At 41.0% G+C, this 19198-nt stretch overlaps 2 protein-coding genes across 6 annotated transcripts in view; both read left to right on the top strand.

Annotated features, from left to right (window-relative positions):
* The first annotated feature begins 1356 nt into the window (after window positions 1-1356).
* Window positions 1357-4223, top strand: LOC135257552 (brain and acute leukemia cytoplasmic protein-like). The gene is made up of 3 exons (XM_064340395.1): window positions 1357-1773; window positions 2322-2473; window positions 3284-4223. The coding sequence occupies exons 1-3, from the start codon at window positions 1578-1580 to the stop codon at window positions 3389-3391; spliced, it is 456 nt and encodes a 151-aa protein (XP_064196465.1). The 5' UTR covers window positions 1357-1577; the 3' UTR covers window positions 3392-4223.
* Window positions 4224-8844: 4621 nt separating this feature from the next.
* The window catches only part of LOC135257492 (protein spire homolog 1-like), a 55962-nt gene continuing 45608 nt past the window's right edge, over window positions 8845-19198 (top strand). Inside the window, exons 1-2 of one of the 5 annotated variants that reach the window (XM_064340270.1) lie at window positions 8845-9477; window positions 16484-16515. In XM_064340270.1, the coding sequence (XP_064196340.1) occupies window positions 9156-9477; window positions 16484-16515 (354 nt within the window). In that variant the 5' untranslated portion in view covers window positions 8845-9155. The remainder of the gene's footprint in view (window positions 9478-16483; window positions 16516-19198) is intronic. The other 4 variants (XM_064340262.1, XM_064340291.1, XM_064340281.1 and 1 more) reach the window with 4 other exon arrangements.

Here is a 19198-nt window from a genome sequence, read left to right as displayed (position 1 = left end):
CAAATTGTTCAGCCCGTAAGTCATGGGAGGAAGAAGGTAACCTAGTTTGAGAATGCATTAGGCCTACCAGGATATTGCCCAAGTCAGTGTTCTCTTTTCAGAGAAGTCCATAACTTATGCTGACCTCCACTGACATAAGCTGAAGGTATGAGAACCGGAGGATGAGGGTACATATGTTTGGGACGAACCTAGATGCGGTCTCAAAAATTTTGAATGGATGTGGTAGCTTTGGGGAACAGCCAACCAGCATGCAGGAAGGTGCAAGATATACCGGGTGACTGCGGGGCTCGTGTGACTGCCCCAGAATTTTACAGTAGATATGTGCGGCAAAACTCAACCATGAAGGAGATAAGAGGAGTTGAGGAAGCCACCACGCTTTATAATAATCATCTTTCATTACAGAAGATTGTTTTTGGCGTGAAAGTGCTGTCTTATGGCTATGACACTTTGAGTGATGACCCATGATGAATTAATGAATTGTTGTGTAAGACATTTGAGTACTTGTTTTAGGATTAGACAATATTCCATTTTTAAAAAATTATGTATTTGCATTCTTGTTTCGGATACATTAACAAAATGTATTGGGTTTCACACGTCATCTGTTCTGCTCGGATGGGCTACTCAAATTACTCGCAATGGAAAGCAGCGACACCCAGTGTTCTAACAGCAGCAGGCACCTGAGCGAAGCATGTCAGGTCGTCATGGGTTAAAATGGTTTAATTATTGATTTGAAACTGACCGTCAAGATTAGCGGTTTAATTATCCGATCAAAATCAGAAAATGTTTTTACAATTATATCAACTCTCATGTCATTTAATCGTATCGTTGGTGAAATTTCTACATTTGTTAACTAAAACATTAACACAGAAAAGTGATGTTATCGCTTTTTTTTGCTGCCATAAGCTTACAATTCGGCATCAGTCGTTGACTGAACTTCGTTGCTGTTGTCCTGTATTATTTAATGCCAATACACTACACACTATTATGAATTGACTATAGTCTACATTACATGACTAAATCATCACTTTATAGGCCCACATTTTTATGGTTATGGTTAGATCTACAAATAGATGCATTGGTAACATACTCTATAGGCTATCAAAATGTCGAATATAGGCTACTTGCTTTGATATTCTGAAACAATAATAATGGCTTACATTAGCTTCATTTTTTGTGAGGGTGAAAAAAAATGCTTCCGTTTATACAACATTCAATTTTTCAATGCGTTTATTAACCACGATAAACTGGGCAACTGAAAGCGTTTCGGGGACCAGCTGACTAAAAACTGCGTTTATAGTCAGTGCACTGGGTTACGCATGTGACGTAAGCACAGGGTATAATATCTGGTTGGTCTTATAAACAGAGAAGAGGAAGCGCAGCACATACTGTAGCTAGCATCCTCGGTTCGGTAACGCTGACGGAGAGGAGGGAGGAGGAGAACACTAATAACGAACATATAGAAGGATAAAAGCCTCCGTGATGCAACCTAAAGCTTTGAAGAAGACCGGCGCGCGGTGAAGGATTTGGACCTTTTACATATAGCAAGCGCGAAGCCGAGAGGGTGTGCGCTTAATCCAATGGGCTGCGGTGGAAGCAGGGCTGCTGCAATTGAACCACGATATTATGAGAGCTGGACCAGGGAGACAGAATCGACATGGCTTACAAACACCGACACCGAAACCCCCCAGTTGCACCAAGGAATAGTCAGTAATAACATCGGGAGTCTCGAGAGTGCTGGCCCTGGTATGAAAGAGAACGCCGTGACATGTACAGGTTAGTGCCGTCAAAATACGACGTTGCCACTCAGTAAACTTTCGGCACTGACAACAAAGCCTGTTGATAGATGTGATGAAATATATATTTTGAGCATCTCTCCAAACACTCCCACGTTTCATTTTTGGATTTACATCAACTCTCGCCTAAAGCAAAATAACACAAACATAAATATAATTTAAATGTCTTAGATAAGAGCGGTGAATTTTATTTGCGTTTGCGAACATTTTAATGAATGTTTATGATAATTGCTGACAATTCCGGTAAACCATTAAGAACGATATTTAAGGCTGACAAATAACGGGCCACTGATGTAGGCTAGTAGTCCTGGCAAAAACGCAGAGTTTGGCAATAAAAAGACGTGGCCATTCAAGCTGAACTAAAAAAGTGGATTGATCGATCTATGCTAGGTAAGAGGCAAAATGTGACGGGCAAGGACCGCACCACGCTTTGTGTATCCCTTTTAAAATTCCGTTGATAGTTAGCCACATAGATGTGTGCTACGTGCACGATACTGCTGTGTGAGTGCTCTTGTCTGTACTTCACAGGTAAGGCGGAGGGGGGTAGGCAGGCACAGTTAGGTGCAAGCTCCTCTCTCCGGGAGAAGAGGATGGTGAACACGGGAACGCAATGTGGGAAGCAGCCCGTGCTCTCCACCTCCAGTGTCAGCACCCAAAGGAGGCCTGTGCACAGGGAAGAGGTGAGGTCCTTCTGTGTCTATTAGTCAGGCTGGAGTTCAATCAAAATCAATGTGCAATCACAAAAAAAAACAAAGAAATGTGATCCCAACAGATACCATCAGCTGCAAAAGCTTACTGTCCCCAGTAGGCTAAAAAGGCTTTAGACTTACTCTTTGCTGTTGAGCATGATCTATGCCATTAATGAGCATGTAGTTCCATCACTGGAGGTCCTTAGTCCAGTAATTCCAAATGTGATTGGAGCTCTTTTGGCTAAACCCCCACCCCACAGGGTTGTTTTTGTTCCTATTGATAAACACTGAACAGTCATGTTAGCGCTTAGAATGGCTCATCAGAGTACAACAGAGCAGAATGTCACTTTGTCCTTGAGACTAGCAATGAAGAGTGCCTCAGCGCTCAGGGTATAAAGCCAGGCTTACTCTAATGAAGCCCAAGGCGCTGTCTTTGGAAGCCAGTCTTCCTACAAAAACATAATGAACTAAATTTGTCCTTGTCTGGGCTATGAGCTAGCTGAACATAATGATATCTAGCTAGCTGAACATAATGATATCTAGCTCTTAAATTGTTGGGTTCTAAAAAAGTCAATCTGCCATATGAATTGGAGTTTGAATTGCTATTGGGTGGTATATTAAAATGGAATTGCCTGCAGACTTTTACAAGGCTTATAATTCAAACATTTTAATTATGCCCACACTGTGCACCTCTTTTAATTTATTAATGTGAAGCAAGTCTGTCTTGTAGCACGGGAAGAGCACCAAAAGGCGGTTCGGGGTAAGTTCGGTGTTTGAGACTCTTCTGTCCTTTAATGCTAGACCAAGCAAGATGCCAGAAGAATGTCCTCCAAGGACATGGCTGTGAATATCACCAAGAGTATCCAGCAAGTCAGCCGGGGGGACATGACGCCCAGCTGTGTCCAGTAGGGGGGTCTTGTTCTGAGTGCTGCGGGGCGGAGAGGAGCGGAGGACACGGTCTGGGAGAAGACTGCTGGGATAAAGTGACTGTTTCAAAAGGCCATCAAACTGAGGCCAGGTAGTTCCATTCCTAGCCCAGAGGACTGAGGTTCAAGACGCCATTTGAATGAGGTGCCCTTACTACCCTGTCTGGTAATGCAGGGTAAATTGCCAACTGGAAAATGCTGCTGAAATCGACCTTTACCTATTTGTAAGTGTCCTGTTCGTTTTGTTTGATCATTGTTCCAGCCATTTCATAAAGATCCTCAGTTGGAAATGCTGTGAGTTGTAATAGATACTCTGTGGTGACATTGATGATTCATCATCTTTGTCCTGCTAGGTCAAAATGATGCTTAAAAGGCATTGAGTGTTGACAGATGATGTGCCAAGAATGGCATTTGGCTGTTCATACCCAGGAATTATGATTAGATCTCACTGGGGCTGTTATTGGTACATCTTTGTTATGTTCAGCTTAATAAATTGCCAAGTATCTAGTTAAATATGTACTTCCCAGAAAACAACATTAGCATCTAGTTCCATTTTTATCCATGAGAACTGACAAATATCAACAATAATAATTCAATGAACCAGGCATAGATTCCCTGGAAAGGTCTGGAAGTAGGAGCGGTTTCATGGTTTACATGTAATACTTGTCATTACTTCTCAATCACGGTGCATCCATTAACGTAAACACAGGATGGCAATGCACATTGTTGCTGCAATTAAATGCATGTATATGGTCAACAAAACAATATGCCTGTTATTTTTCTAGTAATTCAAATAACAGATAAAATTGAAACTATGCCTTACTTGTTCTCAGTATTTTGTGTTACCTGTGTCAAGTTGATGTACCATTGAAGTAATATTTTTCAAAATTAAGTAAATAAGGAGATATTATCCACATAGTGTGTTATATTTTTATCGATTGTAATATTACGCAGTTCATGAACATTATCTCAGTATTTATTAGAATGCCTATTACTAGGGCCACCAGTTTGTCTCCCTTTGTTTTCTTGCACTGTACTCTAGTCAGCTATAGCCTCTTTGTCAAGCCCCTTCCCAAACAATTATCCTATTTGCACCACCTCTATAATCAAAGTTGATTGAGAAATTGCCACTTAATAAGCACAGATGATGATTGACAGCGATGTTTCAAGCAGCACTCATGCTAAATTCACTTTGATTACATACTACCGTGGGCATACTGCAGTATTTTCAAATGTTGTACAGGGGCATGATAGGTTTTTCTAAAACCAGTGGGAAATTCTCACTTTAAAAATGAGAACAGTTATATAACATTTAAATTACAAGAAAAGTTAAATAAAAAAAGAAATGAATGAATTGACTAATTAACTAATCATGTTCTTCAATCAAGAATTTAAGTTGAATTAGGTGTCATAGTGCTCAGCACAAACAAAAACCCACAGCCACACCGGCCCTTTTCAGATAAGATAAAATTTTATTTTTACTGCAGTGATACTCAATCCTGGTCCTTGAGAGCCGCAGAGTCTGCTGGTTTTTGTATTTTCTTTAAGATCAGCAACCGATTCAGACCCGAGAAACTAGGTTACCTGAGTTAACTGTATAATCAACTGCTCCAACCGATCAGTTGCTGTGCTACTAAAGTGTTGAGTATCAAGGAAAGCTAGCAGACGCTGCTGCTCAGCAGGACCAGGAGTGAGGACCATGGGCTCAAAGACATGTTTTTCATAGCATTTTAACTTACATCCACTCCCTATATTAGATCAACTAATTATTTTTTATAAATGTCTCAATTAGAAACTCAATTGTACAATTTTGTCACTTGACTGTGCTGTTGGAGTGCTTATGGGGACCCCTGGAGGATGACGATTGAAATACAAGTTTAAATCCCTGCAGGTCACATGGTACAGACAAACTTGTGGCCCTAGCCCTTACCAGTAAGTATATCAATAAGATTCTGGATTAAAACGATGACATTTTCTCCAACAATGTTTTCTTTATTGATGAAAGTGAAATCACATGCAGTTATGTCTTTAAAAAATCTGATTTGTCCACAGGAATCTTGTAGTTGTGTTTTTCTTTTTTCTTCATAATGTGTAATCACCATTGAATCACCACTGTGTCATCTGCATGCACATAAGGAGCACTCCAGCCCCGTGCTGCCGTACACACGGGGCTACAGACAAATTGTCCTCTGCTCAGTACAGCACTGCTGTGCTGTCCACAGTACAGGCACATTCTCACTGGCTGTGCGCACCTGCCACATCACCAGCAGGAAGCAGACCTGACACGGGGGACCCTGGCCAACTTAAATCCACCTGCCCATTTATGGGACCAGGTCAACTATGTCCTGCGTCTGCAGGCTCCCAGACAATAGAGAAGACATAATTTATCAATCCCCTTGGTAATCTTGTTTGTCACTGTAATGAAAATCAGCAGGGTGTTAAAACAGGAGACAGAAGCAAGATAGGACACTACCTGTGTTTGTAGTGAGAGCTTTAGCTAGCTGAACCACTCAGGAGTCTGCTAATTGCATTAAATTAATAGTAATGGATTTTTTTTCCCTGTTTGGTTCCTGTTCCCTGGTGTAGTGGTGCTGAGAAAGCAGCTCTTTGATCCAGGATGATTCTAGAATCCCCATTGCCACAGATAACCCTATAATATACAACCAGTGGGGGGGATAAAAACATGATTGAAACTCATGTTTCGGTTGAGGAGTCGACAGGAATGGCATTCTGTTTTGAATTATGTAAAAACTGTCCCAAAGTCTATATGTGTGTGGATGGGGGATGGGGGGAGCGGGGTGGAGGGTGGTTTGGTACCACAAGCATACAGGTGATTTATTTTACAACTTAATGTCATGTTAAATTATGTCACTTTTATTGTAATAGCATAGCATGATACTTTATTATGCCCCTCCTTGATGTTGCTTAGTTACAGCATCTTTGTCCTGATCTGACCCTGTCAGGGTCTCCCATGTGGAGTGTTGTGATTGAAAGATTTATTATTTCCTTATACCATATGCTATATCCTCATTACAGTTTTCAATGAATGATAGGCATAGAAAAAAATGTGAAAGGTTAATGGGGTTCATTTAATGGGTTTTACAGTGAGGAATTTATGATGAGGAATTGCCTTATTTGTTGTGGAAACCTCTTGCTCAGTCTATGTTAAAAAACTGATCTTCCATGGCATGCCATTCCCCATTCACTGAATATAGACTCAGAAAAAAAATGAATAGAGGTGGGAATATTGTGTAAAAGGCCTATATCATGACAGGTATTGGGGCAGGCTTTGGGTTCACTTTTAGAGAATCAACCCGTATAGGATTCTGGATGATTCCTTCCTGCCTAATCACATGACTCACACTCTCACATCGAGGAACAAAGATGAGAAAATGTTGGGCAGGATGCCATTCCATCTGCTGCTAAGTTGTTTAGAAAACCTCACACCAGGCAGCAGATTAATGATCAGACTTGTTAAGACAAAGAAACAGCAGGGATTTCTGTGTGTGTGAAGAGTTATTTATATGCTTGTCAGAGTCGCAAGGCAGAAAATTGGGAAAATCAGAATGTTTTCTCACACGCACACTTGCCTCGGCAATTGTTTTAGTTAAATGTGCAGGTGTCTCCTTGGTCTGTTGAGCACTTCCAGTGGTTGATGTTCATGACCTACACGTCCAGTGAGTGTCTCTTGAGTGCCAAAACGAATGTACTGTCTTCTACTCAACACTAGAAGAGGCTCTTTTGCCTGCTTCAGAAATAACCTTATCACATGAACATTACTGACTTGATGATTCTGAGAAACACTCCCATAAGGCCATTTGAAAACAGATTCAACAAGGTCTGTCGCTTTGCAGAAAGGAACCCCCTGGCATGATGCAAGAGAAAAGTACAAAGGGCCTGTACTCTGCAATATTTTTAACGGGCTCAGACTAATAGCTGTGCAGAACCACTGCGCTCTTCAAGTAGATCTGAGATTTGCCTTTCTCCTCTAGTGCAGGATGTTTGTAATCTAATAATGCTGAAGGCTAGATTTACTGTAGCCTCCTGTATTGGAGCACTAGATAGTTTATCGTCCCTGCTCACAGACTTCCCTCCATCCCACCCTCTATAGCAGAGAGATCCCCTGTACTAGTGCAGCTGCTTCCTTTCAGCTTTGGCCAGTCCCTTTGATCAAGATGTGCGGGGAGCTAGAGAGTCGATACATCAAAAGAGGATAGTGCTCCTGTATGGGGCCAGGCTTGCAGAAATGTGGTTACCTCTGAAATTTCTGAGATCTTTTCCAGAGAGTCAAGGTTGCTGCTCTGAATGTTGACAAGCGTAAACATTTGCTGGCTGAGCAAGGCCCTAGCAACATATAAGGAAGGGAAAAATAGAAACAGTTGAATTCCCTGTTTTATCAAGGTACAATCAGTTATTAGTAATTACAGTCAGTAACTACAGTCATGCTTTCTTCCCCATTGATTAGTTTTTTAACATTAGGTCAGACCCATATTTTATTAAAATATGCCGAAATGTGCAATGCTGCCCAGCAGGGGGAGCAATATGCCTTGGTGAATCGAAGACTGGTGTAATGTAATTGAATATTGATTTAGCCTTTTCCCAGCTGCTTGCCAGTATCATTTAAATGAGTTTATAAAATCAATCTTAGCCTGGGTTTATCAAATAATATTAAAGGCAAAGGTTTTTAGTAACAAATAATAACATTGCGTTTATGTGCTTGTTTGTTTTCATCTTTTCCGTCAGTTTCAGGATGGTTATGTTAATCTGTTTCTGGAGATCACTTTTATGAGTAGATTAGATTAATTATTAAATAAAACAACTTAGCACAATAATTTGTGACAATTGGTCATTTCTGTCAGAGAATACATCTGTGCAATTATTGGAAAATATATTTGATTTTGGTTCTATAAATTTAATTTTTATTTAAGTTTGATTAAACTTAGAAATATAACATTTACACTAATTGCTCAAAGGAAGTGTGCACTTTGTAACACTATCTGCAAATTAATTTCGTAAACAAATAACATTGAGGGGTAAAATTCTGCCTACTGCTGGGAAGACATGGAATCAGTCTCTCTGTTCTGTAATGAGGTTATAGACTGTGGTGTACTGTGCACATTGTAATCATCAGATTATTTCATAGGCTCAGTACAAGCGAAACCTCAGTTCAATTTGGCTGTTTGTTGAGCTTATAATTGACATGGCGTTCTGAAACTTCCACTGCAGCATAGTGCAAGCGCAATGATACAGATACACACGTGTAATCAAATTGCAATACAGTAGGCCTACCATCCAAAATACAGTAGCTAATCCAATCCAAGGGTCCTTTGATCAGGACTGATTTGATCACTCAAGATTGGTGTATCAATTTAGTAAATATCCTTGTTCACGTCGAAGTAGCCTATTAAAAAAAAAACTGTGTGACGTGATCACAGGTCCATAGTGTAGGCTGGTAGTCGTGAATGCAAATGTCAGGATTTATCCTACCATTCAAAAGACTAAACCGGATTCTGAGGAGTAGGAAAGTCTGTTTCTAGAATTCAAAAACAGGACTAGCGCTGGGACCACGCAAACAAATCCGTCATGCGATTGAGACACATAAAACCATTGGTAGGCGGGGAGGGTGGTAATTGAATGTGGTTGCTGTTGGTTGCGGACGCTACTGCACCGCTCTCAATGGCTTAACGGTGCCAACCGGACTTATTTTTCCTGTCAACGGTCCCTCTCTCGCTGGAGATAATGAGAGGATGGCCAAGCGGCTTGCCCCTGCGCTACAACAAGACCAAGACGATGAACTGAATCCCGGCCATGTGAACATGGATTGCGGCGATGAAGAAGATGAACTGTCGTTGGATGAGATTTTAATGCTGTACGGCCAGCCGATCAACGAGGAGCAAGCATGGGCTGTTTGTTACCAGTGCTGCAGGTCTTTGGCGCAGGGACATCGGAGAAGAAATTCTAAGTCTGCCACCGCTTCGGTGGGGGATCACGCAAGAAGGATTGAGGGACCCGGGGATGTCAAAATTCATAAAGACGGGATGGTCAGGTTGCAGTTTCAGGGCAGACCAGGTAAACGCATTCATTTGTGATGGTCACATAGGCTACATATTTTACCTTGTGTTGTAGCTTCGACCGCTGCAGTGTGTGTGATAGTAAAGACTGACAACGCTAAAGTAGGCTATATGTTGAAACAAACGAAATAAATTGTTCAAACAAATCGTGCAGTTTCCCCCCCACAATTATACAGGGTGTAGACATCGTATACCAACAGCTAGCTTCATGAACAGGATCCAGTGCCACGTCGCACCGTAGGTTAATAGCCGAATGGATGCGAATTATTCAACAATTTTAGTATTTTATTGATTTTGTGCAATTTCAGTTTTATCCGAACATCATATAGCTGACTGTCGTATCACCAGTGGCCATATTTGCGGTTTACATATTGCAGAAAATGTGTTTTTAATGACAGAAGTGGCGGTGCAGCCATTAAAAGATACATCTGTCTGGGCTGAACCATCAGAAATAAAAACGTACTATTATGCAACACGGTTTAGATTAACCCACATCTTGTATTTAAATTATACTAGTGCGAAGGCTCTAAATAATAGCAGCAATAAAAAAAAACGGCAATTGCTCTGCCAAGACAGGGCTTTGTCTCCTATTAGCCGAAATAAAAATAATGCTGATGGTGTTTGATTCTTCAAATAGACCTATTGGTTTGTATAGTGGCTACTGACTTCAAAATACGTTGTAAAAAAGAAGCACTGGCATGTCTGTGATTCCTGGAAATTTAACTTGACAGCTACGCCATGGGCTTGTCGCTGTAAACAATGAGACCATGTGATTCAGCCGGTGGGAGCACCTTTGCCGCCAGAACAAAAGGACGGCGGTTCAATAATGACCAACCAATGGTACTCCTTTAAACAGGCAATAATGCAGTCGTCTCTTTCCATCTAAGGACACACTGGTGTACCCAATTCTTATGAGTATATAACAATTTAACTGCACTGGTAACATTAATTTGCCAGTGATTTGTTCTGAAAATTCTATAATTTTCTAATATAATAAAGCCGGAGTAGGAGGCCTATAATCACTAAAGGAAAATATTTTTTAAAAAATATTACATTAAGATCATTCATTCCAAATCTAATAACAAGTCCATAGAATGATATGGTATAATATATAAATAACAAAATACAAAACGATTAGCCCTGTTATTATTTTTGCAAAGGGATTCTGAATAAAATATAAAAAACTTTATTATGATTTGTAGTAATTTCCCACTATTCTCAAAGGAAGAACATTGATAAAAACATTTAATTTAAGTGGCAGAATGTCTCATCCGTAGAGTGGTTGGTATGTGTGTATGTGGATGTGGGTTTTCAGCCCTTTCCTTCATCTTATGTAAATGAAAATGGGTAATTTCAGGTACATTTTGTTGAGAGGTTTGCTGGAGTTTTACTAGGTAATGCTGCATATACTGAAGTGTTGATATTGTTACACGGAGGTCTACTGTGTCATAGAAAAAGTGGTGATTTGGCTTGTGACTGATGTTGACCGGGATAATTATTGAGGGTCTGTGAGAGTGGAGGGTTTGTGCTGCTGTCTTCCTGGTTCCCAGCACCCCCTTCAACCTCCCGGGTGATTGACCTGTATGCACAGCCATCCCCTGGGCACCGCACCTTCTCCTCACATCCAGAATATTCTCCCATCTTAGGGCACTGCTACGGACACATATCATACATTAAAAAGGGGAGATTCTGTGTACCTTCTCACTGGGCAGAGCTTTGTCCTCACCCGATTTCAGTTTTGCATTAAAAGAACCTCAGCTAAAATGTGGTTCTGTATTGTGGTCTGTCATGTGACAGCGGCATTCCTAGACAGTGCCATGAATAGGGACAGTGATAAGAGGGAAAGGTCTTCTTTTGTGTGTTGGATCTTTGATGTGCACAATCTTTGTATTCTTTGTATGTCAATGATGATTTTTTCTGCATCTTAATGTGCCAAAGACAGCTTTGCTGTTTGAATTTACACTCATCCTGCAAGCTGCAGTGAAATACATTTTATTCATGCTGCTGGCACAGTGTTAGATCAGGGGAGACCCTGATTCAGGGTTTGAATTTCAAAGGGCTTGTGTATAAACCTGTCGGCTTAAATTAGATTCTTGGTGCATGAGGTCAAGAGTGCTGGTGAAAATCTGCTGAACCTGCAGTTTCTGGCCTTGGGTCAAATAGTATGACCTCTACATTCCTGGGAGTTGCACTGTCCTCCATCAAGGGGTTTTCCTGGAGTACCCCTGTGTATTGCACAAGCTCTTAATCAATTAAGGTTAAGTATTATTTCCAACCAATGTTTAAGTTCTGTTCTGAATTTCTTCCTTAGACGTATCTTAATGCAATGCTGATTTGGCTCATTGATTTAGCATCAGTGACTAGGTGTCCACATTTTCATCAAATAGGACCTCACTGATTTCAATTGTCTGTCTGCGAGTTAAATCAATGAATAATTATAATGTCTTTCAAAAAAAAAAAAAAAAAAATGCAGGGGTAGGACAAAATAATGTAAATACTTAACAGGATAGTTGCTGAACACCAAAGGCCTCAAAAATGACAATACCTCTTTGACTTAGTCTGGGCAAAAACTGTATGTTGTGCGTTTCACAAAGCTTATTGCAGACCGCCATTTGGAAACCACTTGCATCCAAGGCTAATGCACAGAGACACATAACCTGGTGTAAGGAGGACAAAACCTGGACCCCTTATCAATGAAAAAAGTAATATGGTCTGATGAGTGGTACTCTTTTTGCCACACCTGGATGGGTTTATGTTTGGAGAAAGGCAACAGAGCCTTTCAACCCACAATGTCTGTTTCCAACTGTTAAACATGGCGGTGGGTCGGTAATAGAATCTCATGTGTGTCATTGGGTCTGACCATTGTTCTACATGGTATAATAGCCAAGGGATATGAAGACATTTTACAAGACCAGGTGCAAACACTGTTCCTTCATTATATCCTCATATTCCAAGATGATAACACTCCAAATCACAGGTAAACAAAAACGAGAGTGGTTGGATGAGCACTGAATGCCTTCCATTGCTTCAACAATCACTAGATCTAAACCTGAATTGACTCTTTATGGGAAGTTGGAAGGGCAGATTGTGCAAGTACATTTTTCGACCCTCAAAGATCTGGAGGCATTCCTTCTTGAAGGATGCTCCAGTGTTCCCAGTCTCCTTGTTATTTACTTGATATTCATTTATTGTTCGGTGCTTCCATTATTTTGTCCAACCACTGTAGTTTGCCTTGGATGTGAATCAGAGATATTATTCTTCATGGCTGACATAGTTGCCTTAATAGTCGGCAAATCATCGCTCCACAGACATTAAAAGTGTCGAGTTGAGAACACTTAACTGCTTGTTCCAATGCAAGGGTTGCAGATGTGGTTGAAAGAAAACCAGCTTACACAGGGCCCCCCTGGACTGAGTTCGAAAACCCATAGGCCTACTTGATGACACTTTCTCAAGCGGGTCAGCGGAGTACATGGAAGCATCTGGCTGACTTTGGCAGTTTCTGAGGGGACGTTGTCTAGTTCTCGTCTTCCTGAGGATGTTGATGTGGATGCTTCAGTGATGGGATGGAATCTCAGTTTGCGGGTTCATCTTTCCAAATATGGGGAAACGCAACAGGAAAAAGTAATGAATTATAAAATAGACGGACAATTAGACATCCCTATCCAAAATGTGTTCATTTTTTAGCTTTCTTTCCCAGGAACTAATTTATTGAGGTTGCAATAAATCTAGACATATCTGACAGTCCCTAGATGGGCATTTAAAAGAGCAAGCTCAATTAAACTCAGGGCAACTGCCAAGTTTTCACCACTCTGGAAACTTGGGATATGACATCAGAGTTCCCAACCTACTGTTTTCTATTAGCTGGATCTGCGATGACAGGGTCACTGACACTCTGTGGGCAAGGGGGGTGGAGGTATAACCCTGATCTTGCTGATAAATGGCAGCAATAAGCCAGGCATTAAGGCTGACTTAAATGTTCTCTACCTCTGAAGATGAAGGTCCTTAAATCCCATTCAATATCTGCTAATGACATGAATCTTGAACCTGTCTCAGCCTGCACTAGTGGCGAGTGCCTTGACTCACTACTGTAAGCTATTCAGAGAGCTCTTTACAAGATATAGGCTATTGCACCTCCCTACTGACAGTGGCCAGGATCCAGGTATGCAGTGCCACCTGGCTTCTCCGCTGCCATTTAAAATTCATTGGCAACGTCAGACACCTAAAAAAATGGATTCCTCATTGATTCCGGCCTATTTCCAGGCCGGACAGACCAGTCAAGGTGGATTGTCCTTGCTGCATTGGTGGCTCTTTGGAGCTGCAAATGCTTCAGATGTCGGTACTTTGTAGACTGATGAGATGAGCGATGAGACTGCAGAGGAGGCAAGAGTTAAAAAAAAAAAAAAAAAAAAAAAGACTGTAGGTCTGAGCCCTGTATTTGGATATATCTGAGTTCTATTTCTCCTACCTTCTGAGAGCACCCTCGAGCCCTTACATTTGTTCTTACGAAAATAAGGAAAACGGAAGAGTAGTTGTTCTGATGGGGAGTCTGACATTGCTGGTGAAAAATTGTACTGCAGAGCTAAACGGAGCAATCTCATGCATAGATAATTGACAACTGTGTAGTCAGTGGCTCAGGGGGAAGCAGTTAGCCTGATAAAAGATTCTCCGCCTGAAAATAAATGCCTTTAGAAAACCAGGTTTGTACTCAAGAAGGATGCTCTGATTTGCACTATTGATAGTGATTCAGGAAGCTTTCCAGGTTTTTTTTCAGAAATCTGTTCTCCAAATAGAACCAACAATGTGCTGGCTATGTACTATATTGTTTTTCTTTTTCTTTGAATGCAACCAAGATTACACAGGAGTGTCAAAGCTCTGCTGTTATTAGTTAGGCTATATGATGAATGCAGTGAAGACTTGTTGCTAGTAGATATAATGTCTAATGGCCGAATAAGAAGTTTGTGGGATCTCGTTATTGGAGACAAAGCTGAAGGTGTGTGTTTGTAATGTTGTGACGGTGTAACCCGCTCCTCTGGTGAACATGAAGGCAACCCTTTGCTGGCCAGCTCTAAAGACAGAAAACATCACTTTGGCAGTGATATTATTTTTGTTATGGGTGGTGGTGGAAATGACTGCTGAGCCACAACTGAACCAAATGCTATTTCAGGATTTCTCTAAATCCTGTTGGGGAAAAGTTTGTCCAGTTTGGGAAATGTAGGCTAAAATGCAACTGAACGTGAACTTGGCTGCGGTGGAGCAGCGCTGTGTTTTTGCTCATGAGTCATTAGGGCAGTCATGAGGGTATCATTTGAACGCATTGTTATGTGTTGACGGTGTCTCAGTACAACGGAGCGTGTGTGTGGGGAGACGTATCGTGCTCTCTGCCGTTCTGTCATTTGATGAAGGGTTATGAAGTGGCCATTAGGCTGTGATGACGTGACTTTGAGAAAAGTTTCTTGCATTTTCATCAATGTCCAAAATGTCCTATGTTAACGGAAGTGTAGCAGTATTTTAAGTGTAATTTACTTACCACCGGAGATTGAAATGTTTAATAGTGACCCAGCTCTTAAAGTGATTCCATGGAGTTGTTTCATAGAGATAGTTAATCTGTCAGTGACTCTTCTTTTAATTGAATTTTTTTGATAAAACCTATTAATGAGAGCCGCGATGCTTTGTGTTGCTTTGTGATCCTGAGACTCTCTGCTTTAGTGCCAGTTGAGTTTGCAAAGTGTGTCTATGACAACCGGAGACACACAGGCAGGGTCTGTGCCGGAATTCCAGGCGGTAAATGCCCGTTCTCACCGTTTTTTCCCTCGTGTGGGCCCTCCCTGCTAATCGTGACTGTGTGCCAGGACTGCACAGTTAGGTCATCCTTGCATTCATCTGGTGGCATCCATGCACATAACTGAGGTGGTTATTCAGGGAGCACCTTTATTTGCTGGGAGGGTTATTTTGCCTGTGTCCCTATTTCATTTTCTTGTTATTTGTTTTTGTGTGCCAGGCCTGACACACTGATAGTAAGCCTGGCTGCGTTCGTACCGAGCAAGGAGTGGCCTTTATGAACTGTGACTTAAAAATGTCCGATTTGTTTGATCCGCCCTTGTTCTCTTTTCTTCTCACTGAAACCTGTCCTACTTTGGATGAAGGAAGGAATTCTGGGATGTAATAATGCTAATACTGGAGGTCTCAGACGGGTTTTGCGCTGGAATGGACAATATTTAGGCTTAACCAATACAGTAAATTCCTGCATAACCAACCTCAGTGGGACAAGAGGGGATGTGGATACATGAAAGAGTGGATATATAGTAGTCAAAATTTAAATAAACATGGGAGCTTACACTGCAAAAAAAAAGTTTGTCTTGTTTAGTTTTAGTAATGATACTTAATCTTTTTTTCCCTCTGAAGTAGAAAATATTATCTTAAGATAGGCCTACTTCTTGTGTGCCCAATGAAATTGTCTTATTCATTGCCAAACTCTCACCTCATTGCTCTATTTAACTACTGCTTGACTGCATTTACGTGCTTTTTTGCACCAAGAGCACAAGCATGGATGTGTTGTTTATGTACTGAACTAGTGTAATAGTTGGGCAGGCTGCCAATCTCAATTTGAATTTGCATTTAAATGAGTGCATAGAATAATTTGGTAGGTTGTTTATGAGGCAGGTGGTAATGCAGGACCTTACTGTATTCCGCAGTCTACAGAGCCGATGGAGCTGCAGTCCAAGCCCCCTCTATCCCACTGATAAATCTGAAACTGAGGAAGGAGGCCCAGTTAATTTAAACTAGAACAAATTAGGTTTGGTTAGTGCCTGCTTATCATATAATTTATGACAGAAATGCCAGCAGCCAATGTATGCCGCAGGCGTGCAGAATAATGATTGAATAGACCTGCCAAATTATAGCACCAAGTAAGACTAGATGGCTTATTTAACTGGTGGCTTCATGTAGGCCTATATGTGTACATTTTGTTAAACCGTCCTAATTGCATTCTTATTTTGTCCCAACAGATAAATATGGTTCCCCGTGTACATCATCAGAGGTGAGTGATGTAATGTTCTTTTTTAAAGTTGTTTAGGAATACTGTTGTCTTAATGACAAAGTATTGGTTGTATGAATAAATAACAATTGAAAACGATGTGTTTATGCACTGCCACCGGCTTAAAAATTATTTTTGTGAATGACAGTGTGGCAATTTTCACGTCCACCTGAATGTGGCTCTTGCTTTCTCTTTTCATGAGGATGACAGAACTGTATGGTAATTACAGCTTCATCGTGAGGAGTGATGGATATACTGGAGAACTTTTTTTTTATTATTGCTGAGTCTGGATTTGCTGTGAGCCATGCCAGAAGCAGAAATATTTGCCTGGGGGTTTGAGTGTTCTAATGCTGCCTGATAACAGGTTCCAGACAGGACTGCTGGCTCTGATTGTCCTTCATCCCCAGAAACCATTAGCAACCTTTCGCACCATGTTGGCACGGCAACCAGTGATGCTCCAAGCTGACACAGGGATACAAGCCTTTCACTATTGCTGCTTGACCCTTAGGGTATACAGGACTTGTTTAAATCTGTGGATAAGCACCCCCAAGAAATAAAAACAACAAAATACCCAGATTTTAATTTTACATTCAGGGTTTCATATTGCAAATTTAAAGTTCATTTTCTGAAGCCTTTTGATGTTATTTTAATTTTAGAGTATGTTGGTCCCAACTGTTTTGTGTGTACACTTCATGTACCTCAAAAGCAGCTTGTATAACCAATTTCCAAAGGCTGTATGTAAGAACATATTATTTTATAGTGTTTATTCACAATTCTAAATATCAATTTTTAGATCATGCTGGTACATACTATATCATGCACGTGATATAGGACACACTGAAAATAAGATGAAGCATTATTTAAAAAACTAATCGGGTAATGTACATACATACCGCCTCTGGAGGCATAACACCACTGTGAAACCTTCTTTGGAGTTATTTGAAGTGGATACTCTTGCTTTAAACAGAAACTTGCAAATGCCGTATATCATCGATGATAAAACACGCAGGTTGTCAGAAACTAAACGTATGTAAGTATCTTCTACTCTAAGGGAAATCAAAACATACAGTAATATGTATGTGTAATAATATGTACCATGTGTGAATGGTGTGTGTACCCTGTGATAGGTTGGCGGCCTGTCCAGGGTGTATTGGTGCCTCTCGTCCAATGCACCCTGGGATAGTCTCCAGCACCCCCCGCTACCCTGCCCAGGATAAGCGGATATAGATAATGGATGGATGGATGGATGAATTCTTCAGTGAATTCTGAGTACTCCGCAGACATGAAAATGGCTCTCTGCAGGATTTCCTGTTTGAAGTTGACCTGGGTGGCCTTTAAAGCCATAATTAGCATGCCAGAAATTTTACTTTGATGGTCCTGTTTAAGGCATCTTCATAGTTATTCCAGTATAGTCTGTCTGTTTGTGTTGTGAAGCTAGGTTTGATGGATATCTCACATCAACTTAAAAAAACAGTATTTAACTTGTAAAACCAGGATTTCCCAGTCTATTCTTGGAAAGGGAATGTGAAGATATAATTGGCTAGACTGAACACTTACACAAAGACCCAACCCAAAGAAAACAACTGGGAGATGTTGGAAGAGTTTGTTTACTGAGAATGCTTCATGCCATTAGGCTTAATATCTGTTTAATTATCGTAATAGCTTCTGAATGGAATGGCTTCTGTCACTTCTGTCTTTTTCATGTTGGCAATGGCCCAACCAGATTTGTTATGGGTTTTGGAGTTTGAGTGAGACACTATATACTGATATTGAAGCTCTGCAGCTTAATTGGGATCTACCCTATGCTTGCTGATTGTTTGATTTTAAACCTGTTCAGTTGGTTGCTGGCCTGTAGCACACGGATGTACCTCTCCCATGGCTATGTGAAAAACAGCTCATGCAGTCTAATTGCTGGAGCTTTACCATTATGTATGTGAAAGGCCTTGAGGGCTCGTTTAGTATGTTTCTTTGCACCTCAGTTGAAATAGGTGGCAGGAGCAGCAGTAGGAACACAAGTGGCGAAACATGTGCCCTTTGATGGGGGGGGGGTTCCAAGTTTGACCAGCCATTCAGATTAAGTTTAGGTTTTCCCCAATCACCAGTCAACCATCATTATGACCATTAACCATTCCTGTTTCTTGCAGACTATATGCACTGGCACTGTATTATCAAGAGAGAATCCTTGTTAGCTTCGGTGTATGTGCCGTCCATGGTAACAGACTGTTCTGTGCAGGCCGTTAACTTTGTTTAGTCTTAATCGTGCTTGCTGCTTTTAATCTGCTAGCTCATGTGATCCCTCTCTGTGAAAAATCTTTCTCTTTTGCTACTCGATGCTCTCTCTCTCTCTCTCTCTCTCTCTCTCAGTCTCTCCCTCTCTCACTCACACTCACTCTCTCTCACGCACACACACACACACACACACACACTCCCTCCCTCCCACCCATACTCACTAAACATGCAGAAAAGCTTTGCTGTCTTTATTATATTACTCTTTCTGTTCAGTCGCATCAGTCTTGATTTGTTCCCTCCTGTTACCCTGACGCAATTAAACCCCTACTGCAGTGACACTAAATGCTCTAAATTATCCTTCTGGCATAATTCAGTCCAATGCAGAACCCTGCCCCCCCCCCCCCACCCAAACACTGCAAGTGGAACAATTGTCTATAATTGATTTACCTCTGGTTTT

Source organism: Anguilla rostrata, chromosome 1, assembly GCF_018555375.3.
Source record: "Anguilla rostrata isolate EN2019 chromosome 1, ASM1855537v3, whole genome shotgun sequence".
NCBI classification, from domain to species: domain Eukaryota; kingdom Metazoa; phylum Chordata; class Actinopteri; order Anguilliformes; family Anguillidae; genus Anguilla; species Anguilla rostrata.
The sequence above is the reverse complement of the archived record's forward strand: the minus strand, read 5'-3'. Positions and strand labels throughout refer to the sequence as shown.

Bases quoted from the DNA above. Each gene is read 5' to 3' on its own strand.
- LOC135257552 (XM_064340395.1), top strand. From the start codon at position 1,578: ATGGGCTGCGGTGGAAGCAGGGCTGCTGCAATTGAACCACGATATTAT. The intron at 1,774-2,321 runs GTTAGTGCCGTC...TGTACTTCACAG, and splicing joins GAACGCCGTGACATGTACAG to GTAAGGCGGAGGGGGGTAGG. The intron at 2,474-3,283 runs GTGAGGTCCTTC...CTTTAATGCTAG, and splicing joins GGCCTGTGCACAGGGAAGAG to ACCAAGCAAGATGCCAGAAG.